This window comes from Dunckerocampus dactyliophorus, chromosome 1 (assembly GCF_027744805.1).
Source record: "Dunckerocampus dactyliophorus isolate RoL2022-P2 chromosome 1, RoL_Ddac_1.1, whole genome shotgun sequence".
Taxonomy (NCBI): domain Eukaryota; kingdom Metazoa; phylum Chordata; class Actinopteri; order Syngnathiformes; family Syngnathidae; genus Dunckerocampus; species Dunckerocampus dactyliophorus.
Window position 1 is genome coordinate 43,591,730 of NC_072819.1, and position 26,860 is coordinate 43,618,589.

General features: G+C 41.6%; 4 protein-coding genes across 10 annotated transcripts; 2 read left to right on the top strand and 2 right to left on the bottom strand.

Moving 5' to 3' along the window:
- The first annotated feature begins 1,060 nt into the window (after positions 1-1,060).
- On the top strand, positions 1,061-14,465 carry LOC129182360 (trypsin). 7 transcript variants are annotated; one of them, XM_054778383.1, is made up of 6 exons: positions 1,061-1,137; positions 5,703-5,769; positions 6,255-6,414; positions 6,532-6,670; positions 6,755-6,988; positions 7,078-7,488. In XM_054778383.1, the coding sequence occupies exons 1-6, from the start codon at positions 1,111-1,113 to the stop codon at positions 7,234-7,236; spliced, it is 786 nt and encodes a 261-aa protein (XP_054634358.1). In that variant the 5' UTR covers positions 1,061-1,110; the 3' UTR covers positions 7,237-7,488. The 7 variants fall into 7 exon arrangements, with proteins under 7 accessions (XP_054634358.1, XP_054634349.1, XP_054634377.1 ...); XM_054778374.1 differs by lacking the exons at positions 6,255-6,414; positions 6,532-6,670; positions 6,755-6,988; positions 7,078-7,488 and adding exons at positions 13,258-13,426; positions 13,545-13,683; positions 13,768-14,022; positions 14,112-14,465 and having other exon boundaries at positions 1,097-1,137; XM_054778402.1 differs by lacking the exons at positions 1,061-1,137; positions 6,255-6,414; positions 6,532-6,670; positions 6,755-6,988; positions 7,078-7,488 and adding exons at positions 5,285-5,467; positions 13,258-13,426; positions 13,545-13,683; positions 13,768-14,022; positions 14,112-14,465.
- Positions 7,354-8,870, bottom strand: LOC129192858 (tubulin alpha chain-like). The gene is given in 3 exon segments (XM_054797262.1): positions 7,354-7,755; positions 7,758-7,933; positions 8,843-8,870. Coding segments are annotated over 3 exon segments (462 nt in total). The 3' UTR covers positions 7,354-7,497.
- Positions 14,466-16,309: 1,844 nt separating the features above from the next.
- Positions 16,310-18,792, bottom strand: LOC129182334 (tubulin alpha chain). Its single transcript, XM_054778323.1, has 4 exons — positions 18,625-18,792; positions 17,703-17,925; positions 17,476-17,624; positions 16,310-17,349 (listed from the first exon to the last, which is right to left on the bottom strand). Exons 1-4 carry the CDS (start codon positions 18,625-18,627, stop codon positions 16,369-16,371), a joined length of 1,356 nt encoding a protein of 451 aa, XP_054634298.1. The 5' UTR covers positions 18,628-18,792; the 3' UTR covers positions 16,310-16,368.
- A 758-nt stretch (positions 18,793-19,550) lies between these two features.
- agmat (agmatine ureohydrolase (agmatinase)) lies at positions 19,551-26,660 on the top strand. The gene is made up of 7 exons (XM_054778335.1): positions 19,551-20,067; positions 21,426-21,628; positions 21,905-21,953; positions 22,132-22,327; positions 23,679-23,858; positions 23,951-24,035; positions 25,680-26,660. The coding sequence occupies exons 1-7, from the start codon at positions 19,766-19,768 to the stop codon at positions 25,751-25,753; spliced, it is 1,089 nt and encodes a 362-aa protein (XP_054634310.1). The 5' UTR covers positions 19,551-19,765; the 3' UTR covers positions 25,754-26,660.
- The last annotated feature ends 200 nt before the right edge of the window (positions 26,661-26,860 follow it).

Here is a 26,860-nt window from a genome sequence, read left to right on the forward strand (position 1 = left end):
TTTTAAATGTTCATTTATCCATTACATTGGTCATTTATATGTATTTCACATTGTTTCCTGCATGTAAAACTATATTCACGATGAAATGTGTTTTGTGTTAATATTTATGAGTGTCTGGAAGGGATTCATTGGATTTACATTATTTCTTATTGGAAAAATTGATTCGGCTTTCATACGTTTCAGTTTTCGTCTGACCATTTGGAACGGATTAATGACGAAAAACGAGATTCCGCTGTATCTTACAATCTGTGGATTTAGTCTTTTCTCCCGGTCACAGCTGTGTGAAAAGCATCATCAGTGAAACAATTGGTAGATTGCAATAAATCAGGAGTGCAATGAAGTGAGGCACCAGTGCAGTATGTCAGACTCAGTAATACACTCAGTACACTCAGTAATATAGTTACTCAACTTAGCTGCATCTCTGTTGTTTGATAACTTCCCACCAAGCTCTTGGCTGGTGAAAAGTCATTTGGCGCCATGTGCTAGCTTGCGGGTGTAAGTTTCTAGCCCTTCAATGTAAGACCACCCATTTTTTTCACAATTGTTTCTAACAAATAATTTATTGTATTGTAGAGATTTCCATAATATTTGCCGACCAACATTATTGGCTGATATTGGCATAAAAATGAGATATCGGACTATATTGGTATGGTTTTTTTGGCACATGAGTGACACCTCATTAAACTGCACCGTGCTTCACAGAAGAACAAGCTTGTTAGCTGAGTATGTTCATGGTTTGGAATTATGGCCAACTTTCACCTTCGGATTATAAATGTGTGTGATAGGTTAAAATTGATACACATAATACCTTGAAAATGCTTTAGAATTAGATGTGTGTGTTTGAAAAGGGAAGATTAAACGATCATCCATTCAATCATCTAAAAATCTATCAGTGTAAAAAAGGTGAGGAAATGTTTAAAAGTGGTTTTATATTGTGTATTTCATTGTTATGGTTAAATTTGCTGACAAATATGTGAATTTGTGCTCTGCAGTAATTGTCATCCATTAGCTTGTGATCCATTGCTTTGGTCTCTGCCCACATACCTGGGGAGCACCTGGAGCTTTCCTCCATTACACTGGTGTTCACTGTGGAGGAAACACCACAAGGTCATGTGTGATCGTTTCTTCCCACATCAGGTATGTCGTCCTAGTGAAAGGATGGTAGCATGACTGTAACGTGCACACTTATAGGCGGTGTGAAGCTGGTACTGGAGCTGTATTTGAGGCGGGGAAAAGACTAAGTTTGAGGAGTTGCATAACTCGTTTTTCTAGGCCTGCTTATTAACAGGAAGTGCCTTGTTGTAACGTTATGCGCAATTTGAATTGAATGTGTGCTCACATTTACATTTGTGCTGTATTTATAGTGTTACATGTGCAATGTTTAATGCATTCATGTGACCTAATATGTTAATTAAGTAGAAACAGTTTGTATTTGCAAAGCTAAAACTGCTATAACTTGAAAAGGGTTTATACTCTCCAAAGCTACTTATGTCCTGTCCTGTAGGAATATTGTTTATTTTCTATCTTGTGTATTCAAGAGATTCAAGAGAGTTTTATTGTCATGTGCATGGTAATACAGCAGTTATACTATGCAATGAAAATAAAGTGCTATGAGTGTGTGTTGCGTGTGGCGTGTGTGAGTGCTTCGTTGAGAAGCCTGATGGCCTGTGGGTAAAAGCTGTTTGCCAGTCTTGTGGTCCTGGACTTCAAACTCCTGTAGCGTCTGCCTGACGGGATTGTGGGATTGTGGTGGACATGCCAAATTTCCTCAGTCTTCTCAGGAAGTACAGTCTCCTTTGGGACTCAGAATTTGTTGGGTGTTGTGAGACCAGGTGAGGTCCTCGCTGATGTGTGTGCCAAGGAACTTGAAGGTTTTCACCCTCTCCACCTCAGTCTCATCAATAAACAGGGGTCTATGCGGCTCCTTTTCCCTTGTTCTTGGGTCGATGATCATCTCTTTAGTCTTATCTGTATTGAGAAGGAGATTGTTATCACGACACCAAGCTATGAGGTCCGCCACCTCTCTTCTGTATGATGTTTCAACACCACCAGTGATCAGTCCGATGACTGTAGTGTCATCCGCAAATTTAATGATGCTGGTGTTGTTCTGGGAGGCCACGCAATCGTAGGTGAAGAGCGTGTAGAGGAGCGGACTCAGCACACACCCCTGTGGGGTCCCAGTGCTCACAATTCTTGAGCTGGATGTGCGATTGTGGACTCTGACTGACTGGGGTCTGCCTGTGAGAAAGTTAAACACCCAGTTACAGAGGGAGGGAGACAGGCCAAGTGTGAGGAGCTTATTTGTGAGTTTGTGGGGGCTGACTGTATTAAAAGCAGAGCTATAGTCTATAAATAGCATTCTGACATATGTGTCCTGGCCCTGTAGGTGAGAAAGGGCTGTGTGGATGGCAGTGTTGACTGCATCATCTGTGGACCGGTTCTGGCGATATGCAAACTGTAGAGGGTCCACAGTTGCCGCCGGGATGCTCTTTTTGATGTGGGTCATGACTATTCTTTCAAAGCACTTCATAACAATAGGAGTGAGTGCTATAGGGCGATAGTCATTCAAGCAGGTCACGTTGCTCTTCTTGGGTACGGGCACTATGGTGGTGGACTTAAAGCAGGTCGGTACAGATGCTTGTGCAAGCGACAGGTTAAATATGTCAGCAAGCACATCAGCTAGCTCTGATGAGCAAACCCGAAGTGCAAGTCCTGAGATGTTGTCAGGGCCTGCTGCTTTTCGTGGGTTTGTTTTGTTTAGAACCCTGCGCACATCAGCTGATGTCACCATGAGAGGTGAGTCCTGTGTGCTCCCCAAGTTCAGCCACCCTCTCTGCTCATCAGGAGTTTGGGTGTCAAAGCGGGCATCGAACTCATTCATTACACATCACACTGGCGTTTACAGTGGAGGAATCACCACAAGTTCATGTGTGATCATTTCTCCCCATACCAGGGCCGTGACATATGTGTAACCCACCCTACTTCACACTGCCCGCTCCGGGGCTCAAAGACAAGACTTTTGCAATGCGAGGCGAGAGCACTGGCCACACGGGCAAAAACCCAGACAGTCGACCGCACGTTCAGCGCAACTCTTAAGGCAGAGGGAGTGAGGTTTTACTAATGTACACAGAGGCTGGCATCCGTTACACTCACACCCTCAAACCTCACTCCTATCCGGGTCATGGCACCAATGTAACCCGCCCTGCCCGCAAATGTGCAGTTTTCCAAATTTCACCTTGGTGTTGACTGTAGGAGAACATCGTATAATAGTTGACTATTGGGTATGATTTTTTTAAGGCTATTTTGTTGAGACTCATAATTATCAACCTGTTTTTTTTCATAATCGTTCGATAAATCGATATATCCTTTATCGTGACAGGCTTAACTAAGCCAAATCAAACATGCAATTGACTTGCTGCGCCGACCCATGGCGGGAAAAGTCGAAAGACAAACAATATTTACACTGTATGCTGTATCTATAGTAGTATATGTATTCGGGCTAATATGGTAAATCTGTTATTCCTCTGATGCTGCAAATTTACACAGAATCTCTGTGGGAAAGACACTTTTGAGGGTCAAATTCTTTGCCAGTGCATTTCAGACAGACAACGGTAAAATGTGTCTTCATTCTGTACCTGTGATGTAAAGTACATATAGTACTGTTTCTATTACAAATCAAGAGTATTTCATATTTCAAATTGTAAGTGTTGTTTTTTATTTTGTCTTCCCCTGAGCTCTTCCCTTGAGTTCCACCTTCCTGTCATTGGTCACATGCCATAAATAGTGACTTGCAGAGTACCGTAAGGTTTATACTGTATGGGAAAATGTCTTATTTTGATGTTATGTGGAAAGGGTCAGCTCTGTGTGCAGAGGGGACGAGGTGCTGCATGTTAGGACAAAAACAATACTTGCGCTCCTGTATTTCCATGTTGCTAAGTTGGCTTGGACAAGTTTATTGTTTTGTCTGTGCTGCTTCTCTATCCCCACACACACGTTGACATCGTCCATATTGTCTTTCAAACAATAACACTTAAAGGGTTAGTTGAGATTTTTTCACATTAAGTTGTATGACATCCCCATCAGTGTAGTGCATCAACGGTGACACAGGTACTGTATTGAATAGATGCTCTAGTTTTCTGCTTGCACTCTGGGACATGAATTCCGTCCTGGTGGCACCACCCCTCTGCACAGACATCAACATAAGTAAAGAACAAAAAAGAAATAAACATTGCTTATTATGACTCACTTGAGTGATTGAGAAAACATATATTGACAATAAAAAGGACAGATAGGAGGAATCACATTTGCTGACAATGAAATCTTATTTCCTTTACATGTAGGTGGTAGTTAAAGGGTTAGTTTGTATTTTGGACATGAAGTTGTTCGACATCCCCATCAGCAGTGTAGTGCATCAACAGCGACTTACCTGCTCTTGACCAGTTCTGCTCGGATTTCGGTGATGAGAAACGTAGTTCCGGTTAGTAGCTGGGGTTGCTTAAGTAAAGAGTTTGGCTTCTCGAAACAACATGCGTTCAAAAGAGTAATACATTTGCATCACAAAAACGCCTCCTCAAAAAAATCAGACCTCACAATTGTTCATTTTTCTCTTCAGTTTTATCACTGCACGCCGTGGCCTGTCCATTGTTTCATAAGATGTGGTGTCATTACGAGAGCGTCGCAGCCATCTTGTTTACGTATGTGCTCCGCAGCGGAGGAAGATGCGAGCGTTGCAGCCATCTTCACCACATACACAAGAATGGACAGACGACAACATGCAGTGATACAACGGAAGAGACAGAGTAACATGGAGGTCTGATTTTTTTGAGGCGGTATTTTTGTGTTGCAAATGTATTGCTCTTTTGAACGCATGTTGTTTTGAGAAGCCAAACTCTTTACTTAAGTAACCCCAGCAACAAACAGGAACTAAATTTCTCATCACCGAAATCTGACCAGAACTGGGCTCATGGGACCGAAAGCGGGGTAAGTCACTGTTGATGCACTACACTGCTGATAGGGATGTCATACAACTTCATGTCAAAAAATCCAAACTATCCCTTTAACTACCACCTACATCAAAAGGAAATAAGATTTCATTGTCAGCAAATGTGATTCCTCCTATCTGTCCTCTTTGTTGTCAATACATGTTTTCCCAATCACTCAAATGAGTCATAATAAGCAATGTTTATTTCTTTTTTGTTCTTTACTTATGTTGATGTCTGTGCAGAGGGGTGGTGCCACCAGTACGGCATTCATGTCCCAGAGTGCAAGCAGAAAACTAGAGCATCTATTCAATACAGTACCTGTGTCAACTAGGTCAGTTTCATTGTTGTGTGTGTATAGTCTTGTCACAGACAAGATGATTTAAACAAAAGATTGGTAGAATGTGGTTACACTATAAGAGGCAACTGCAGAGAAGTGGCCTCATTTATTGGAGAACTGTGGAAGATTGCTGTGTTTGGGTTTCCAGGTGAGTGATATTTCTCACACAATGTCAAGATGCAACCAGTCTACATAAGAATAATGCTGGTAACAACAATGTCTGAGTGTTTAATATTGAAACTTCAGCTTGAAAGTCACATTAGCAAGGTCTTCCAGGTCATCATGAATTGTATCGTTCCCATGAGTGGTCATGTTGCTGAGACGGATGCATGGTAGATTATCTGTCCAATGAAGCTGCTGAACGTCTATTTGTGTTTTTACAGGTGAGAGATAAAAAGATGGTTCCGCTGAGAAGATCGGTGTTGTTACTTTTGGTTTTCTTTGTTACAGGTAACTTCTGTTGGCTCTCAGGTGGAGTTGAAAAACACTGTGAATGTTCATGTCAATCAGATGTTACAGTTCATTTCCATAATAGATATTTGCATAAATACCTGCCATGTCATACCCTATTGTTACTATTTATATTGGTTTTTGATTTTTTTTTAATGTTATTTTCTCCACATTATTTTAAAAGAATATATTGGGTATATATTGTGCAAATTTCATGAATTAATTTTTATTTCCAAAAAACAAACACATTTAAATAGCATTTGTAGACACTGTAGATTTTTGGCTTAGTAATGTAAATGTGTGAATATTTTAAAATTGCCTCTCTGACTGTAAATATGTGGTTAGTGTGATGACTGTCATCCTAGACCCACTCCAAACGTGCACATCAATACACAATAAAATAGCCATATATGAGTACACCACACTTGCGCAATCTAATAAGATCCAATACAAAATTTGAATTTGAATTTTTACACTGTCTATAGAGACATTCACAGCCAGGATTATTGGAGGTCATAAGGTCTTGCCGTACTCCATCAAGCTTCAGGCTACTCTTCCGTATACAGCCACGGAATGGCGGGACAACTGTGGAGGAACACTGGTGCATCCCCAATGGGTGGTGTCTGCTGCCCACTGCTGGAGGCCGTAAGTGCTGACACTAGTCTGTTACCTTAATATTTAGGCAAGAACAGTCACAAATATGCCATTAAAACTGCATCTTGATATAATGTAGCATGCTTTGTATCTACTTTGGACCTCAAGGAGCAATGCAATGAGGGTGATATTAAGTGAAGACAACCTGACTGCAACAGAAGGATTTGAGCAGATCTTCAATGTATCCAAAATATATGTCAACAAGTTTAACTACAGGACATTTGACAATGACATCATGCTCATCAAGGTGCACATGAAGTAGAAGCTTAAACACACTATAAATGGTCCATGGAGATGTATAGCGTTCTAACTTGGTGTATTGTCGATCTAGCTAAGCGAACCTGCACACCTTAACACCAATGTCCAACCGGCCAAGCTGCCAGATGTAAACAGCTCTCCGCTCCAACAAGATGACGTCTGCACAGTGTACAACTTCATCCTTTCCCCTGCCCTACGAGCTGTAGACGTCAAGGTCGTTCCTTCCTGCACCCCTTACAACGAGAGCAGGATCACTTCAAACATGTTGTGTGCTGGATCTCAAATGGGGGACAACGATTCTTGCCAGGTAAAGGAAAAGTCTGCTGTCGTTTGTTGTATACATGGCAGTATCCTCAAAGGCAGTTGTCACATTGCTTTTGTGTGGGCCATCCACAGCGTAACTCAGGTGGTCCCCTCATCTGCAATGGCTACCTGGAGGGCATAGCGTCATGGGGTGACTGTGCCAGCCCCTACTTCCCAGGAGTCTACACCAAAGTGAGGAACTACGTGCCTTGGATCAACTTCGTTATTGAAAATCTTGAGTTGGATCACTGAGGTCAATAATGATTTGTCAGTCAGTGTCCTGTAACCATGCAACATAATGGATGGCAACACACGATTAGAATCATAATCATCACTAGAAACACTAGTAAGCGCTATGTTTTAATGATTTGCTGGGAAATACTGCTTTAATTTCAGGTCATCAAGTAAGACATGAGACTTCAAAATGAGTTTCATGGGTAAAACCTGTTTTATTTCAGCTCCAATTGTAGAGAAATGCTTCATGAATAAAGTGAAACTACAGTACCAATGTCATTAACATATTTCTTTTGCCAACAAAAAAAACAAAGCCCACATGCCCTCAATGGAGTCGACTCCAACCTCCTCATAATTCTTCTGCAAAGCGGCCATATCCTCTCTGGGCTCAGAGAACTCTCCCTCCTCCATACCCTCCCCTACATACCAGTGAACAAAGGCGCGCTTGGCGTACATTAAGTCAGACTTGTGGTCGAGTCGAGCCCAAGCCTCTGCGACAGCAGTGGTGTTACTCAGCATGCACACCGCCCTCTGAACCTGAACCTGACCAGGTCACCGCCAGGAACCACAGTAGGTGACTGGTAGTTGATGCCCACCTTAAAACCAGTAGGGCACCAGTCCACAAACTGGATGGAGCGCTTGGTTTTGAGAGTGGCAATGGCAGCATTGACATCTTTGGGCACCACGTCACCACGGTATAATCGGTATAATCTGACTGATCAGCCTGTTCAAGTTGGGCGTTCGATGTCGAGGTTCCTTTGCCAGATTTTTTGTATTTATTTATTTAAAAAGGGACAGTGCATATCCATGAACACTTGCGTGTAAATATGCCAGAATTAGCCCAAAGGCTACTTTACGTCTGTCGTACCTGACAGGTCAAAGAAAGGGACAACGAAAAAACACCAAACTGTCACACAAGAGACCTGTGTGACAATGACAGTACATGGACAATAAAATGACACAATAAAACACAATAACTTAAGCCATTGTTTGAGATGGATTTGAAATGAATAGAAGGTAGTAGCGTCTCTTATAGCAACTGCGATGTTGTTCCAAATTTCTGTACGTTTGACTGATAACACCTGTTGGCTGAATGTTGTGCATCTGTAAGGTATCACACAGTCATCTCTAGTGGAGGCTATTGTTACCTTTCCATTCATTTTGGATTTCATCGTAATAAACTCACCCAAAGGTGGTGAAGCAGTCCATTTAAAAAACTATACATTGAACAGGCTAGTTCAAATGTTCTAAAATTCTCCAAACTAAGAATATTGTATTTCTGGAGAATGAAACAATAGTCATTTTCTATCAAACACTTTTAAAGTCTTTTTAAAGAGTGATTCTATTAATTTAAAAGTTTTCAAACTTGTCAGTGACGAGTTATTGATACAGTAAATTGTTCCTGCGTTGATCGCGGGGTATAGGTTACCAAAATAGTCCGCAATAAGTGAAATCCGCGAAGTAGCCAACTTAATTTCTTTCCAATTATATATGTTTTAAGGCTGTAAAACCCCTCACAATACATTTAATACACTTTTTCCAGACAGGCAATAACATTTTCTCACATTTTAAACGCTCTGAAAGTTCACAAAGATTGGACACAATAAGTTATTAAGTGACTCACCATCTTCACTGCTCTGACTGTGCTTCATTCTGCTGTAACATTTTTGTATACTTGTTAAAACATATTGCTCCTGCCGTCGTCCTCCACCTTGTCCTACTCCTTAAACCAAACATTCATTTAGTTGGTTTCACTGATCTAAAAAAAAGACTGGATCGAGCAACCTATTGTTTTCACGAGCCAAAATTTGAAGCCAGATTTTTTCGATCGCCGCCATCTTGGTGAGACCACCTTACGCGCCACAGCTTTGTGATTGTGCTGGTATACGAACGCAGAATTAGTGAAAAATCATCAAAAACATCAGGAGTGCCAGTGAAGGAAGTGAGGATGAGGAAACACAACTTAAAAAGCACTTCCCAAGAACCTTCCACTCGTAAGTACTTTTACTTGGCACCTTTTTTTGACCTGATATATGTGCCACTACTTGAACGGCTTTGCTTTGAAAAGTTCTCGAAATGTAACCAAAAGTTCAAGTATGAACTTTGATGGGTGGTTTTGCAAGAATTTTCTAGTTACACCTTCCTGTAACAACTAGGCCTTTTTTTGGTGCCTAGCCTAGCAATCAATGATAAAATTATTTCTATGCAGTTTTTTACAGTAGGCTTTGAGTATTTGCACTTATCTAATGTCTTTTTGTACCAAAAAACAGCTTTTTTAAAAGCTACCACAACTACCAAGTTACATTAATTCTGATACCACACATGATTCACGCAAAGGTAGAAGACATGTGACAAAATTTCTGCTTTCTTCCTGCCTTAACCTTATCCTGAGATAAAAAAAAAATAATGGTTTACCGTAGGAAAATAATTAGACAAAGATAGACTTTAAATTCCGTACGTAAACAATGTTTGCAGGCTGCCACACAGCCAATTTTTCGTCCGTCTCGAAGCTAAAATACATCTTATTAGCTTGATAAAGATTCAAGATTCAAGATTCAAGATTCAAGAGAGTTTTATTGTCATGTGCATGGTAAAACAGCAGTTATACCATGCAATGAAAATCTTATTCTGTTCATTCTCCCAAGAAAAGAAGGAAAACACAAGAAAGAATAAGAACATAAGAAACATAAACACATAAACATATATACCAATAAATTAAGCAACAACAACAGAAGAGACATTAATACAGATATAAATAAATAAATAAATAAATAAAGTGCTATGAGTGTGTGCGTGTGTTGCGTGCGGCGTGTGCGAGTGCTTCGTTGAGGAGCCTGATGGCCTGTGGGTAAAAGCTGTTTGCCAGCCTTGTGGTCCTGGACTTCAAACTCCTGTAGCGTCTGCCTGACGGTAGGAGTGTGAATAATGAGTGTTGTGGATGTGTGCTGTCCTTGATGAGGTTGTGTGTTCTGCGTAGGACTCTAGATTTATAAATGTCTTGCAGTGAGGGGAGGGCTGCCCCAAAATGTTCTGTGAGGTCTTGATCACCCGCTGGAGTGCCTTCCTATCACGTGTTGTACAGTTACCGTTAAATGACACAAAAGCGTATAAATCTGAGTAGTTATAACCTTTAGCAGTTGATTTTGGTGGCTATACGATCAATCGAAGTTTTACCAGTGCGTTGCCATACTGTTGTCTCACAGCAAAGTGGTCTCACCAAGATGGCCGCCGCAAATTTCCATTGGCTTCAAAAATAAAACAATAGAAGCTCGATCCAGTCTTTTTTTTAGATCAGTGGTTGGTTTAGCTTCTTCTTTTTCTATTGTTTATTGGCGGTTAGCAAGCAGCTCATGCAGTTTGCTAGCGAAGGCACAAAGGAGACTGATTGACAATGGTCTACAGCCAATCAAGACGCAGAACATAATGTACGAGTTCTCCCTTATCCAATAAAGACTATTGTGGCTCTTTGTCAGTGCTTTTCAGAAGGACAAGTGGAAAAGATGGACGCATTAAAATGTGTCTTACTATATGTTCTGTATTTTCAGCCTGGGGTGTAACGTTGTACATGCAGTACTGTTTCTACTATAAACCAAGAGTCTTTCATATTCCAAATTGTACGGTACAGGCCAAATGTTTGGACACACACAACACAACTGAATGGTCCCAACCCTATTAATAAGTCAAGAAATTCCACGAAGTAACCCTGACAAGGCACACCTGTGAAGTGCAAACCATTTCAGGTGATTACCTCATGAAGCTCATTGAGAGAACACCAAGGGTTTGCAGCGCTATCAAAGAAGCTACTTTGATGAATCTAAAATTAAAGACCTATTTAAAGTTATTGCACACTTTTTGTTAAGTGCATAATTCCATTCATAGTTTTGATGCCTTCAGTGAGAATCTACAGTCTAAATAGTCATGAAGATAAAGAAAATGTGGTGTGAAACACTTTTGACCTGTACTGTAGGTGTTGTTTTTCTTTTGTTTTGTGCTCCCCTGAGGTCAGTTAGCAGAGTACTACAGAATAAAAGTTCCGTCTTTGGCCAACAGGTCCTTTTTTCACCAGCAGAGCACCCCTACTTTTTCACATTGTGGATGAAAAGCAACAAAATCAGTCCTGCTTGTAGCTTCTAGTGACCAGATCCACCGGGGAACTGACTTTTTGTTTTTAGATATATCATTCCTATAACAAAACATTCCCGTCTGAATGGTTGTGCCTTCCTGTCATTGGTCACATGCCATATATAGTGACTTGCAGAGTAAGGTTTACACTGTGTGGGAAAATGTCTTATTTGGATGTAATGTGTAAAGGGTCAGCTCTTTGTGCAGAAGGGACGAGGTGCTGCATGTTAGAACAAAAACAATACTCGCGCTCCTGTATTTCCATGTTGCTAAGTTGGCTTGGACAAGTTTATTGTTTTGTCTGTGCTGCTTCTCTATCCCCACACACACGTTCACATCGTCCATATTCTCTTTCAAACAATAACATAAGATAATAATAACATTTCATTGTGATTCCTCCTATCTGCCCTTTTTATTGTCAGTATATGTTTTCCCAATTACTCAAATGAGTCATAATAAGCTATGTTTATTTCTTTTTTGTTCTTTACTCATGTTGATGTCTGTGCAGAGGGGTGGTGCCAACATGACGGAATTCATGTCCCAGAGTGCAAGCAGAAAACTAGAGCATCTATTCAATACAGTACCTGTGTCAACTAGGTCAGTTTCATTGTTGTGTGTGTATAGTCTTGTCACAGACAAGATGATTTAAACAAAAGATTGGTAGAATGTGGTTACACTATAAGAGGCAACAGCAGAGAAGTGGCCTCATTTATTGGAGAACTGTGGAAGATTGCTGTGTTTGGGTTTCCAGGTGAGTGATATTTCTCACACAATGTCAAGATGCAACCAGTCTACATAAGAATAATGCTGGTAACAACAATGTCTGAGTGTTTAATATTGAAACTTCAGCTTGAAAGTCACATTAGCAAGGTCTTCCAGGTCATCATGAATTGTATCGTTCCCATGAGTGATCATGTTGCTGAGACGGATGCATGGTAGATTATCTGTCCAATGAAGCTGCTGAACGTCTATTTGTGTTTTTACAGGTGAGAGATAAAAAGATGGTTCCGCTGAGAAGATCGGTGTTGCTACTTTTGGCTTTCTTTGTTACAGGTAACTTCTGTTGGCTCTCAGGTGGAGTTGAAAAACACTGTGAATGTTCATGTCAATCAGATGTTACAGTTCATTTCCATAATAGATATTTGCATAAATACCTGCCATGTCATACCCTATTGTTACCATTTGCATTGCTTTCTGATATTTTTAAAATGTTATTTTCTCTATATTATTTTTAAAGAATATATTGGCTATATATTGTGGAAATGTCATGAATTACCGGTATATGTTATTTCCAAAAAATAAATTTATATTGCATTTTAAGACATTTGCATACACTGTACATACATCCATCTTCTATGACGGTTATCGTCACTAGGATGCTGGAGCCTATCCCAGCTGACTGGGGGTACACCCTGCACTGGTCGCCAGCCAATCGTAGGGCACATATAGACAAAGAACCATTCACACTCACATTCATACCTATGGACAACTTAGAGTTGCTAATTAACCTAACATGCATGTTTTTGGAATGTGGGAGGAAACCGGAGTACCCGGAGAAAACCCACACACGCACGAGGAGAACATGCAAACTCCACACAGGGATGCCCGACGGAGACTCGAACCCAGATCCTCCCGATCTTCTGCTGCGTGGCCAACATGCTAACCACTAGGCCACAGTGTAGCCCAATTTCTGGCTTAATAATGTAAATTTGTGAAGATATAATATAGCCTGTCCGACTGTAAATATGTGGTTAGTGTGGTGACTGTCATGCTAGACGCACTCCAAACATGCACGATAATACATAACAAAATGGTCATCTATGTGTAGAACAACACGGTTAGGTAAACTTGCGCAATCTAATAAAATCCAATACAAAATTTGAATAAAAAATATCCTTTTTTTCCCACGGTCTATAGAGGCATTCACAGCCAGGATTATTGGAGGTTATAAGGTCGTGCCGTACTCCATCAAGTTTCAGGCTTCCCTTCAGTATAGAAGAACCTTGCAGAAGAAATGGCAGCACTACTGTGGAGGAACACTGGTGCATCCCCAATGGGTGGTGTCTGCTGCCCACTGCTGGAGGCCGTAAGTGCTGACACTAGTCTGTTAATAATTAATATTACGCAAGAACAGTCACAAATGTGCCATGAAAACTGCATCTTAATATAATGTAGCATACTTTGTATCTACTTTGGACCTCAAGGAGCAATGCAATGAGGGTGATATTAAGTGAAGACAAACTGACTGCAACAGAAGGATTTGAGCAGATCTTCAATGTATCCAAAATATATGTCAACAAGTTTAACTACAGGACATTTGACAATGACATCATGCTTATCAAGGTGCACATGAAGTAGAAGCTTGAACACACTATAAATGGTCCGTGGAGATGTATAGCGTTCTAACTTGGTGTATTGTCGATCTAGTTAAGCGAACCTGCACAGCTTAACACCAACGTCCAACCGGCCAAGCTGCCAGATGTAAACAGCTCTCCGCTCCAAGATGGCGTCTGCATAGTCAGCGGGTGGGGTATGACGTCACTGTACAGCTTCATCCTTTCCCCGGTGCTACGAGCTGTGGATGTCACCGTCATACCTTACTGCACCTATTACTACGGGGGCATGATCACTTCAAACATGTTGTGTGCTGGATCTCAAATGGGGGGCAAAGATTCTTGCCAGGTAAAGGAAAAGTCTGTTGTCGATTGTTGTATACATGGCAGTATCCTCAAAGGCAGTTGTCACATTGCTTTTGTGTGGGCCATCCACAGGGTGACTCAGGTGGTCCCCTCATCTGCAATGGCTACCTGGAGGGCATCGTGTCATGGGGTATCAGCTGTGCCAACCCCTACTTCCCAGGAGTCTACACCAGAGTGAGGAACTACGTGCCTTGGATCAACTGGTTTATTGAAAATGACAAACCATAAGTAGACAGAGTTGAGTTGGATACTGAGGTCAATAATAATTTGTCAGTCAGGGGCAGTGGCGGTTCTGGCTTGAAAGATGCCCTGGGCGGACCGAAGTGTGGCGCCCCCCAACAAAGGCAATTTTTTAAAAATTGTAAAATATATGTTTTGAGTTATACATTGCCACAAAAGCCTACAACATGTATTAATAAATAAAAACAACACAACTAGAATGGACAATATTTTTTTGCAGTGCACAAATCCTTCAAGTACAACCCCTCCCAGCCCCCCTTCTCCCCACCTCAACACACTTCCAACTTTTTCCAACTACAGAAAGGTGGTTATTTTACAAGCTCAAGCTCACCTTAAAACTGCATTTGACTTAAATCCACATTCAGGGAATTAAAGAAAACAGATGAACAGCAGTTCGTCTATAGCCACCAAGTAATGTTAGCTTATTTGATCTGTTTTGAGTCCATAATGCGGTGTACATAAAGTGATGCTGTAGCTCCATACCTTTATCTTTGGCCCGTTTCTCCTCTCTTTCTTTCCTCTTCTTTCTAAATTGTGCACCTGATGGCTTTGAGTTTGTCTTTTCCATTTTTTTGTTCACACAAATGAACGGCACCTTTATCATCATCTTCCACTGTTCCAACTTGCAGTCAAGGCTAAACCAACTCATATCGACTGACAATGCCCTCCATTTTATTTCACATTTTCGTTGTGAAATCACACGTTTGAGACTCTTGATCTGCGATATAATTCATATAATATAATATTAACAATTAAATATGTTTACTTTTGAGCAATTACTGTTGTAATTTACATTTTTACCTTGTACTTAACCTGAGACTCAGGCCCCCTCGCTGCTCCTTTGGTTTCATCCACATGAAGTGTGGACGTCTGATCATGGTTGGGGGGAGTGTTACGCCTGTAGAGGGCGCCCATCTGCCACACATGTTCGCAGCGAATTTAGTGGGTTAGCGAGCTGTGTTCAGCGAAAGTAGCTCTCTTTTAAAGCAGCTGTATCACCATGGTAATTTAGGCTAAATGTGCGCGTAAAATCAGCTATGAAAGTGCCATTGTTTCACTGTTTATGGCGTCACCATTTATTGAGAACCTACTAGGTTGCCGAGGAGACATGGAGGGAAAAAATGGAAGAAAAGAGCATTCTCTGATGATATTATCCATCTATAAGCGAGATTTTGTCATATTTTATCGTTTTTCAGACGATCGAATATGCTCACACGAGCACCAGGAATAAAAGGCAATATTGACGTCAACATTGCCATCTAGTGGTCACAACGAGATACAACAAGAAGACATACTGCAAAGATTTTAATACGTTTTTGCTCCAATGTATTTAATTTTTAAACGGATGTGTTAAAAAGTCAAAATTTTGCAATGTTGAGTGTTGATAAATGAAACGACTAGTAGGGAATAGTTAGTATAATCAGTCAGTGTTAACTTGCTCATTACATGCTCAGCATTATTCTGTCAGCAGTCCTTCTTCGCTCGATTGGCGGCCACAGTGTTGCTTTAAGCAGTCATAATCTTTTGGGAACTCCTCATAATGGTCCATAATAATTACGTACTCACTTTTTGTAAACTACACTGGCTGGATCGCTTCACTTTTCAGCAGAAGTAGAATAATATGACGTCAACCACCCCCTTTCATGTGAACGCGCACTTAGCACAAAGCCGAAAACTGGACTTGACAAAGTCGATAACCACCATCGTGGGATCAATTAAGTCTGATTGCAGATGTTAGGTTTTGGCGAGTTGCATCTTGAGCACAAAGCCTGGGTTTGTTGAGCCGCTTTCGCAGTAAACCGTCGTGTCCTGTAACCTTGCTACATAACGGATAGCAACACAATATTAGGGTCATTATCATCACCATCACTAGGAAGCGATGTTTTAATGATTTGCTTGGAAATACTGCTTTAATTTCTAGATTTTCCTGTTTTATTTCATTTGTAGAGAAGTACTTCACGAATAAATTGAAACTACAGTATCAAATATTTGTTTTGCCAACTAAAAGAAGAGCCCACATGGTACAGGAGTTTATTTAGACCAGGAGTTTATTTTGAAGTACATTTAGAACAAAACATTTCTTCACTTTTTAATATTCCTCTCCTTCCTCCTCATCTTCGCCCTCAATGGAGTCGACTCCAACCTCCTCATAATCCTTCTCCAGAGCGGCCATATCCTCCCTGGCCTCAGAGAACTCTCCCTCCTCCATACCCTCCCCTACATACCAGTGAACAAAGGCGCGCTTAGCGTACATTAAGTCAAACTTGTGGTCAAGTCGAGCCCAGGCCTCTGCGACAGCAGTGGTGTTACTCAGCATGCACACCGCCCTCTGAACCTTAGCCAGGTCACCGCCAGGAACCACAGTAGGTGGCTGGTAGTTGATGCCCACCTTAAAACCAGTAGGGCACCAGTCCACAAACTGGATGGAGCGCTTGGTTTTGATAGTGGCAATGGCAGCATTGACATCTTTGGGCACCACGTCGCCACGGTACAGAAGGCAGCACGCCATGTACTTGCCGTGACGAGGGTCGCACTTGACCATCTGATTAGCTGGCTCGAAGCAGGCGTTTGTAATTTCAGACACAGAGAGCTGCTCGTGATATGCCTTCTCAGCTGAAATGACTGGGGCGTAGGTGGCCAGAGGGAAGTGAATGCGAGGATATGGCACCAAGTTGGTCTGGAACTCTGTAAGATCAACATTGAGAGCGCCATCGAAACGAAGGGAAGCCGTGATAGAGGACACAATCTGACTGATCAGCCTGTTTAAGTTGGTGTAAGTAGGGCGTTCAATATCGAGGTTCCTTCGACAGATATCATAGATGGCCTCATTATCTACCATGAAGGCGCAGTCTGAGTGCTCTAAAGTGGTGTGTGTGGTCAGGATAGAATTATAGGGCTCCACCACAGCAGTGGACACTTGGGGAGCTGGGTAGATGGAGAACTCCAGCTTGGACTTCTTGCCGTAGTCTACAGACAGACGCTCCATCAAAAGGGAGGTGAATCCGGAGCCAGTGCCACCGCCAAAGCTGTGAAACACCAGGAAGCCCTGGAGACCAGTGCACTGGTCGGCCTGACCACATAGGGAAAAGATAAACATTCACTTACAATAAAACTCCTAGTAAAACAATGTTGCTTATTGCCTCTATTTAACATGAAAATAAAAAATAAATAAAATAAAAACTATTAAGTTACGTACCAGTTTGCGAATTCTGTCCAGCACTAGGTCTATGATCTCTTTGCCAATGGTGTAGTGTCCACGGGCGTAGTTGTTGGCAGCATCCTCCTTGCCAGTGATCAGCTGCTCAGGGTGGAACAGCTGGCGGTAGGTCCCAGTGCGCACCTCATCTTTTAAGGAGATAGTCAGTGAAAATGAGTAAGACTATTCCAGACCAGTAAACAACTGTTTATTTCAGCAAGTTTTACCGATGACTGTGGGCTCCAGGTCCACAAAAACAGCTCTGGGAACATGTTTTCCAGCTCCGGTCTCACTGAAAAATGTGTTGAAGGAATCATCTCCACCCCCAATTGTCTTGTCACTGGGCATCTGTCCATCCGGCTGGATCCCGTGTTCCAGACAGTACAGCTCCCAGCAGGCGTTGCCAATCTGGACACCAGCCTGACCGACGTGGATGGAGATACACTCACGCTGTGGAGCAGGGAGTGAAGACTTTATGCAATCTCAAACAACATGATGCATTAGAACACAACATGCCTGATTATTTTCCCCAAACAGTTTTTTAAATCTGAAATTAAAAAAAACAATATCTTAAGGCTCTCCTATAATTATTTGTCTCTATTAATTATGCACGTGTAATCCTTCTTACTGCGTTTCGATGGTGAACAGTTTAACAGCAACAAATGTCATCAATTCATTAGGAAAGTCTTTTCAGATGGGATTTATTGATCGTTTGCTGCAGGCTTGCTGCAATGCGAAACTGCGTAGTTGAGATTACTGTAGAGGCCGGGATTAGTTTTAGTCAGACATGTTGGGAGGGGAAAAAAACCCGCACTCGTTCAGATTTGCCGTACATCCATTTTCTACACAGTGCCACAGGGTCAAAAACCAGTCAGAAAGTCAAGATCACACAAAGCCCTATATGAGTTTAAAAGCGGGTATGGTGGTCCGAAATAACGTTCTGCATTACATAGAACCGTTTGGCTAACGGATCGACGCCATGATGAAAATGTGGCTATTTCCCGCCCGAGGAGAAACATTCAGAAATCCTTAATCCGTAACGCTCTAATAAACTCTTTGATCTTTAATCCAATCATGCATCTATAAAAAAAAACAGCAAACATGTGAAGACAATTTGGGAAGCAAAAAAAACAAGAAAACTTGTCTTACCATTATTGCTTGTTGTAGCTACTCTGAGGGGATGAACCAAGTGTGTTTTGTTCGAAACCTGCCCGCTCTCTGACCAGCTAGTCTAGTCCTTAGCTGGTGACGTATAAAACCAAGGATGCTAGAGTTGAAAGAGGATTGGTCTCTCTCTCTCTGGAGGGAAAAGTCCGCCGTGATGGTGAGCAAGATGGTAGGCGGGGCTAGGCGCACAATAGTGTACAATGTATTCACTAGCGCTGACATGAGTATAAAATAAAGTTATACGCTTTGATAAAATGGATGAATGTTATTTACTGAACACAATGAATATTTATGTATCTATATAATGTATATAATATGACCTACATGTAGATGTCAACTACCTGAGCAGCGATATGAAAGAAACATTCTCCTTCTTAGATTGACTTTTTTCCTTCTTTACAGTGTTACCAACGTTTAACAATTAACATACAGAATAATAATACTTATATTATTTGGATAATTAACAGGAAGTATTTACACACTGCAACATTTATTTAAGTAATAAGTAATAGAGAAACAAATTACCTTTAAGGTATATTGTGTGGAAGTCCCACACAATATACACGTTGTGAGCCTTGTCCACTGTCCTGTTTATTTACAACAACCAGTGATATAAATCTAGAACATTTTCATATCACATACCTGTCTTTGTTTTGGGGGAACTTGAAATATGACAAATGTGGTCTTTTGGACCGTCTATTAGAGCAATTAATGGCAGGGCAGCGTGCCGACGACATATTTACAATGCGATATTTCTCCTTACTATCATGGCGGCCAAACCCGCGCAGGGCATACTACGGAAGTACAGCGACACAACCCTAAAATTCTAGTGTCCTTGGTGAAAACCACACCTACAAGTGCCGCAGTAACTTTTAAATAAACTTTATTGACAAAATGTAACTGATAATTTAGACTAGAATACCGAAACAAGTCATGATTATTAATGTTGATCAATTACAATACGTAACACAGACAATAATACTTACTTTACAAAATACAGTTATTGGAATTGGAATTGTACTTTGTAAGGCGTGTGGTATATTTTAAAACAACCGACAGCCTCGGTAAATGTCAAAAGTTGAAGTTTTACTTTTGTGTGGAGTTGAGCAGCAGTCGGCGAAGAATGATGTTGACAACTGCCAGTCGTTGCCCTCTTATGTTTTCCACTTGGCTTACTGCACGTCCCTTCTCGCGACGACTTCGGCCGTCTGTTGGTGCCCCGGAATGTGGAGTTTCAAGTGACAATCCCAGCAGAAAATGCTTCGGGAAACGCTTAAATGTTCCACCAAGCGCCGAGTTTGTTGCGAGAGTGTCCGGAATCCCCACAATGGCCAAACTGCCTTTCCAGGACACCGTGGACGGCCTGGATGCAGCCTTCATTGGCGTTCCGATTGATACAGGGACCTCCAACCGACCCGGGGCCAGGTGCTATTACGATATTTTCTTATAATTACATAACAGCTATAGCGAAACTGATGCTTTTACATTGACCACTGAAACACAGCAGGTGCCTTTATTAACGGATTGTAGGTAACTGCACTTTGTTTAGTTGTACTTTAGGTGCAGGCGCGCAGTTAGTTTTAGTTATGTTACTGTTTTAGTTACTGTATTAGCAGGGTGGGCGATTCTGCAATTTTTGATCGATCCGACACAAAGTAAATACAGTCATGGCCAAAGGTTTTGAGTGACATTTTTGAAGTATTGGTTTTCACAAAGTTTGCTGCTTCAGTGTTTTCAGATATTATTGACAAATGTTACTGTGGTATACTATAGTATAATTACAAGCATTTCATACGTGTGAAATGCTTTTATTGAAAGTTACTTGAAGTTCATGTAAAAAGTCAATATTTGCAGGGTTGATTGTTGCTGCTGTCAATTCACTTGTGGATACCAGTCTGTCCCTGATGCTTTTCCTGGAGAGAAGTGGCTTCTTTGCGCCCTTCTTCTTTGCCTTCGCCTTCGCCTTCGCCTGCTGCCATTCCTGAGCTAGCGCTGCACTGTTGGTGCCCCGACCCCACAGCTAAATCCACTTTCGGAGACAGTCCTGACGCTTAGTGGACCTTCTAGGGCGCCCTGATGCCTTCTTCACAACAATTGAACTTGTCTTCTTGAATTTCTTGATGATCTAATAAATGGTTGATTGAGGTGCAATCTTAGTAGCAGCAATATCCTTGCCTGTGAAGCCCTTTTTGTGCTAAGCAATGATGACTGCACGTGTTTCCTTGCAGGTCACTATGTTTATCAGAACAAGGATACCAAGCACCACCATCCTTTTTAAAGCTTCCACGCTGTTATTCTCACTCAATCAGGATGACGGAGTCATCTTCGCTCTTTGTCCTTGTCAGCAATCTCACCTTAACCGGACAATCACCAACATGATGCCAGCTCGTCCTTTTGTGGCACAGCTGAAATGCAGTAGAAATGTTTTTTGGGATTTTTGTGGATTTGGGATTAATTTTCATGACAAAGAGGGACGATGTGACAATATGAACAACGCAACAACATCGCAGATATTTTTGAAAATAAACGTAGAAAATAATAGCAAAATCTCAGTTTCATCTTGCTACTATCAATGTGTTGCTAATACTGTGATCGTGTCATGTACTTTAGTTGTATGCCTGTTCAACAACATTTATTAACATTTTCATCATGTTTTGTGACCACTAAAACTTCCCCAGTGATGTATTGCAGTGTATTGAACGCTATTTAAAAAGTTATCATCATATTTGGAATATAGTTAGAAGTTGTAACTGAGTAAAAGACTCTCCCGTCCAACATCTCAGGTTTGGTCCCCGGCAGATCCGAGTGGAATCAGCCTTGCTGAGGGCTTATAACAGTGGCACCAGGGCTGCTCCCTTTGAGTCTCTGGTGGTGGCTGACATTGGGGATGTAAATGTGAATATGTACGACCTGAAGGACACATGCAGACGCATCAGGGAGGCCTATAGAAAGATCGTGGCCTTTGGCTGCATTCCTCTGACTATGGGTGAGTGTGCTTGGTTGGATTAATCATGAACCAAAAATGGGGGCCCCTGCTTTTAAAAGAAAAATGTACTGCAATGGTTTTCAAAGTGTGAAAACTGGGAGGCACCTGAAGACCTCAGTACAGTAAGAAGTTGTGTAAGCAGAAAACTCCACAAAATATGTTCCAAAAAATATGTTTTGGGGGGAAATAGCAGAGGCCCAAACATATTTAAAATAGAATCCTGTTTGCATATCATACGTTGACCAAACATTGTTTTGTTTTTTACGATGTCCATAGGTGGGGATCACACAATTACATTTCCAATCTTGCAAGCCGTTGCTGAGAAGTAAGCACATTATGCTGCATTGTTAGGAACTGTACATCTGCATAAAGGAAGCTGCATATATTTTATTTAATTACCAATTAGCCTATTATTTGCATGAAGAACATAGTGACAGATGCCTAACATATAGTTATTTATATATGTAATATACTGTAGTTACTATTCTACTGTGTACAAACAGGTATGGCCCAGTGGGGCTGATCCATGTGGATGCTCACTCTGACACAAGCAATGTGGTCTTGGGGGAAAAGATAGGCCATGGGACCCCGTTCAGGCGATGTGTGGAGGAGGGCCTGCTGGACTGCAAGCGAGTGGTACAGATCGGCCTGCGAGGTTCGGGCTACTCCGCTGATTCGTACGAGTGGAGTCGGGCACAGGTACTGTGCTTGATAGTGTTCATCTTCTAATAACCTTGTGGTTTTATATGGTTTTTATAATGTCGACAAATGATTATTGTGAGTTATTATGTTTCGTATGTGTAGTGGTGTGGAAAAGTGTTTGCTCCCTTCCTGATTTCTTATTTTTTTTGCATGTTTGTCACACTTCAATGTTTCAGATCATCAAACAAATGTAAATATTAGTCAATGACAACACAACTGAGCACAAAATGCAGGTCTCACTTGCCTAAGTTAAGGTCAGTGTTCATGACTCCACCATAAGAAAGATACTGGGCAAAAACGGCCTTCATGGCAGAGTTCCAAGACGAAAACCACTGCTGAACAAAAAGAACATTAAGGCTTGTCCCAATTTTGTCAGAACACATCTTGACGAACCCTAAGACCTTTGGGAAAATACTAATAAGGTGTAAAATAAAATAAGGTGTGTGTCTCATTACATTACATTACATCATTATATTACTGCGTAAAAACAATGCCGCATTTCAGAAAACGAACATCATACCAACAGTAAAATATGGTGGTGGTAGTGTGATGGTCTGGGCCTGTTCTACTGCTTCAGGACCTGGAAAACTTTCTGCGATAAATGGAAGCATGAATTGTGTTGTCTACCAAAAAAATCCTGAGGGGGAATGTCCGGCCATCTGTTCGTGACGTCAAGCTGAAACAAATTTGGGTTCTGCAGCAGGACAATGATCCAAAATACCAGCAAGTCCAGCTCTGAATGGCTGAAGAGAAAACAAACTGAAGACTTTGGAGTGGCCTAGTCAAAGTCCTGACCCGAATCCTATTGAGATGCTGTGGCATGGCCTTAAAAAAAAGCTTCATGCTGGAACACCCTCCAATGTGGCTGAATTACAACAATTCTGCAAAGATGAGTGCTAAAATTCCTCCACAGCGCTGTAAGAGACTCATTTCAAGTTATCAGAAACGCTTGATTGCAGTTGTTGCTGCTAACGGTGGCCCAACTAGTTATCAGGTTTTCACTTTTTCACACAGGGCCATGTAGGTTTGGATTTTTTTTCTCCCTTAATAATAAAATGTTAAATTTAAAAACTGCATTCTGTGTCCAATCGTTGTCATTGACTAACAGTTAAATTTGTTTGTTGATCTGAAACATTTCAGTGTGACAAACATGAAAAAAAAATAAGAAATCAGGAAGGAGTCACACACCACTGTATGTCTGAACTACTCGTTTTGGGAACAGTTGCCATTGTTGTGTAAATTTAAACAGGCACCAATGTGGGGCGTTAGTACAGCTTCATTTTGCAGCCTATTCATTGTGATTGACATTTGTCGCAGGATGAAATAAGCAAGAATTTTTGTTTTTCAGGGGTTTCGGGTGGTACAAGCAGAGGAATGCTGGTTCAAATCACTGGCACCTCTCATGGCTGAAATCAGGGGTCAGGTAAGCAATGGCCCCGTGTACCTCAGTTTTGACATTGATGCTCTGGACCCGGGCTTTGCCCCTGGAACAGGCACACCGGAGATTGCTGGGCTCACTCCCATACAGGTACACAGACTTTCATTACTGATTGTCCATTACACAGCATATCAGGAATCAGATTTTCTTAAAGACATATTTGATGTGTTGTGTGAATTGAGGGTGTGGAGATCATTCGCGGCTGCCGTGGACTAAGCCTTGTTGGATGTGATCTGGTTGAGGTGTCTCCGCCCTATGATACAACAGGTACTTTACCTACTCTAAATGATTGCAGAATAGGCTAATTGGATCAATTATTGCCAATAATAGTGGGGCATGCCCCACCGGCAGGGTGCAGTGAGGTGTCAACGGTGGTTTGAGAGGCAGTGGGACTCAACTCATAAAATTTCTTCAAGGTTGGCAGGTCTATTAGTGTGTTTATTCATGCTTGAATGATGCTGGTGCCAGCAACTCATACAGTGGTTTGTGGGAGGGCATGACAGAAAATAGAGAGCCACTGCTTTATGCTGATGTACAGTTCCTAACAATGTAGCATAATACTGAATACTGCTATACTTAGCAACAGCTTGGAAGATTTAATTGTGTCGTCTCCATCTGTGCACATCAAAGAAATCAAACAGTATTGTTGGGTCAACGTTGAGATGCAAGCACGGTGACGGGCTGTGCATTTGGTTGGGCTGGCAAGATTTTTTTTTCACCAGACACCGTGAGAGCCAGTATCGAAAACCAGTATCAAAACAATATTAAATATGCGACTTTATAGAGCAACAGCCTTGCTAGCCATGTGCCATTCCAAAAACATGCATGTTAGGTTAATTGGCGACTCTAAATTGTCCATAGGTATGAATGTGAGTGTGAACGGTTGTTTGCCCTGCGATTGGCTGGCAACCAGTCCAGGGTGTACCACGCCTCTCGCCCGAACGCAGCTGGGATAGGCTCCAGCATACCTAGTGAGGATAAGCGGCATAGATGAATGGATGTTTGTCAAATACCTTCAGTAAAACAATAAACGTGCACAAAAATGATGATCATTTTCTTCGCCTACTAATGTGAAGCTTGTTGTTTCAATTAATGGAATAATTTTTTTGGCCATAGATGGACCAAGTGAATATGAAGCAAGCACCTACAGTTAGTGGTTGGACCTTCAACATATCAGAAAAGAGGCAAAAATGCCCATCACTGTTTTCCAAAGTCAAAGCTGACTTTGAATATGTGTGAATATCTTGCTTTTGCTAAAAATCAAAGATAGTACTTGTAGGTCTGCTTTCATGGATGACTAAAGGAATTCAAAATATTCTCATTTAAGAGGCTGTAATCAGAGGATATTTACACATTTAAATAAAAAAACGATTAATCGATTACCAAAATAGCTTTGTATTAATTGGGTAATCGATTAACCATCGATTAATCGATTAATTGTTGCAGCTCTAGTTGTTAATGTAGGTCAGTGCTTCTGGTAGGTGTTAGGCCAGCACAGAAGGCTTTGCTGGCCCTGACTGCACACCACTCTGCAAGCAGGACTCTACCAGTCAGAATTTCCAATGTTGGAATAATGGTAAGAAGAAAACTGCTCAGTCAGATTGAATATTGCCGCTACGTTCATTGTGAACAACAGCACAACATGTGTAACACCACTCAGGCAGCTGAGTTGCACAACCAACATTTTTATGTGCATGCAGAGTTAGATGAAGTGACTGGATGCTGATCACTCATGAGCTACTGGCATCTTATGGAGTTAATAAAAGCTACATCAGGAGGTTGCCTACAGCCACAGCTTGCCAATGTTTTTTGTCCTGGTGCGGCTGCGGTTAATTGAATATAGGCTGTAAATGATATGGTACTTTATTAAATCTTGTTTTACTAAATTGTTTTTTTTTTCCCCCTTGACAGGAAACACTGCCCTGACCGGCGCCAACCTCCTCTTTGAAATGTTGTGTGTCCTCCCAAATGTGAAATACTACTGATCCTCAGTAACCCAAGCGCCTTTTTGGCATGGTCAAGATTTTTTGTACATTTTGTACGAACAAGGTTTCATGTACCATACAAGGGGGGTGTCACATGAGGATGCAATTAAAACACACACCTGTTGGAAAACTTCTACCAAAAGACTTATGTAACAGCTGGGCCAACACACACAAAGTCTGCGATTCACTACACTGTGTGGATTTATTTACTTTGGTCACTGTTGTCTGATGGATATAAACTGGAGTTGAACAAAATATGCGTACGCCACTTCCATTATTTCACTTCGTTCAAAATCCCATTCGATTTTAATTGAAATGAATTTACTTGACAAACTCCTGAGTCCTTCTGTTCTAAAGTGTGTCCAGCTGAAAAGAGCGTGGACCGCCACAGAAAGCAGAAGCATTTTATGTAACTTGGCTGATCTCTTGCTCATTTATCACAGCTGCTTCCTGCAGCTGTAGAGTCCTGCTCAAGTTGAACCCCATCGCTGCATACGCGGTGCTCGCTGATGTTGAAGCACAGAACTGTAGCAGTGACGTCTTCCATCCATTACCTTAGGATTGAGTGGGAAATAAAACCAGAATGCATCAAAGCTGGGCAACATGTTGAACCATGCCAGACTGTGTGGAGCCTTGCATGGTTTGAAGGTGTGAATGTGACTTGTTGTTTGTGCAAGATTCCAGCAAATATGTCTTTGTGGGAGTTGACAACACACCCTTAGATGAAGACTCTTCGGACCTGATCTACGAAGATCCCAAATAAAGAGCGTGGGCCTGTTGCGGGTGATCCACTATGATTGCATGCATCATTTTTAACAGGTGCAAAAGTGGACCGGACTGCCCTAATTAAATTAAGATTGTTCGTGCTGTGTCGGCTGTCACAACGGTGAGTTTGGTAGAGCAGAGTGGCCGTAAACGAAAAAGGAGGTTTGAAGCCATGGATTCGGAGGTCTTGGGAGGCACTGGGAAGGAGGTCTGTCATTGCACCTACAGTATGCCTCCTTCTTGCCACAATGGCCGCAGCCATTTGTGCATAGCACGGCAGTATGCCCCTGCCTTTCAAACAAGCTAAATATAGACTGAAAAACACCAACGGGTGCTAGATGA

Excerpts from the sequence above, each read along its gene's own strand:
- LOC129182360 (XM_054778366.1), top strand. The coding sequence starts at position 12,273 with ATGGTAGATTATCTGTCCAATGAAGCTGCTGAACGTCTATTTGTGTTT. Across the intron at positions 12,394-13,257 it reads TTTGGCTTTCTTTGTTACAG|AGGCATTCACAGCCAGGATT; the intron begins GTAACTTCTGTT and ends CACGGTCTATAG. Across the intron at positions 14,023-14,111 it reads GGGGCAAAGATTCTTGCCAG|GGTGACTCAGGTGGTCCCCT; the intron begins GTAAAGGAAAAG and ends GGCCATCCACAG.
- LOC129182334 (XM_054778323.1), bottom strand. Across the intron at positions 17,625-17,702 it reads CCTGGAGCCCACAGTCATCG|ATGAGGTGCGCACTGGGACC; the intron begins GTAAAACTTGCT and ends TCTCCTTAAAAG. Across the intron at positions 17,350-17,475 it reads TGGACAGAATTCGCAAACTG|GCCGACCAGTGCACTGGTCT; the intron begins GTACGTAACTTA and ends CTATGTGGTCAG.
- agmat (XM_054778335.1), top strand. The coding sequence starts at position 19,766 with ATGATGTTGACAACTGCCAGTCGTTGCCCTCTTATGTTTTCCACTTGG. Across the intron at positions 21,954-22,131 it reads TTGCAAGCCGTTGCTGAGAA|GTATGGCCCAGTGGGGCTGA; the intron begins GTAAGCACATTA and ends GTGTACAAACAG. Across the intron at positions 23,859-23,950 it reads CTGGGCTCACTCCCATACAG|GGTGTGGAGATCATTCGCGG; the intron begins GTACACAGACTT and ends GTGTGAATTGAG.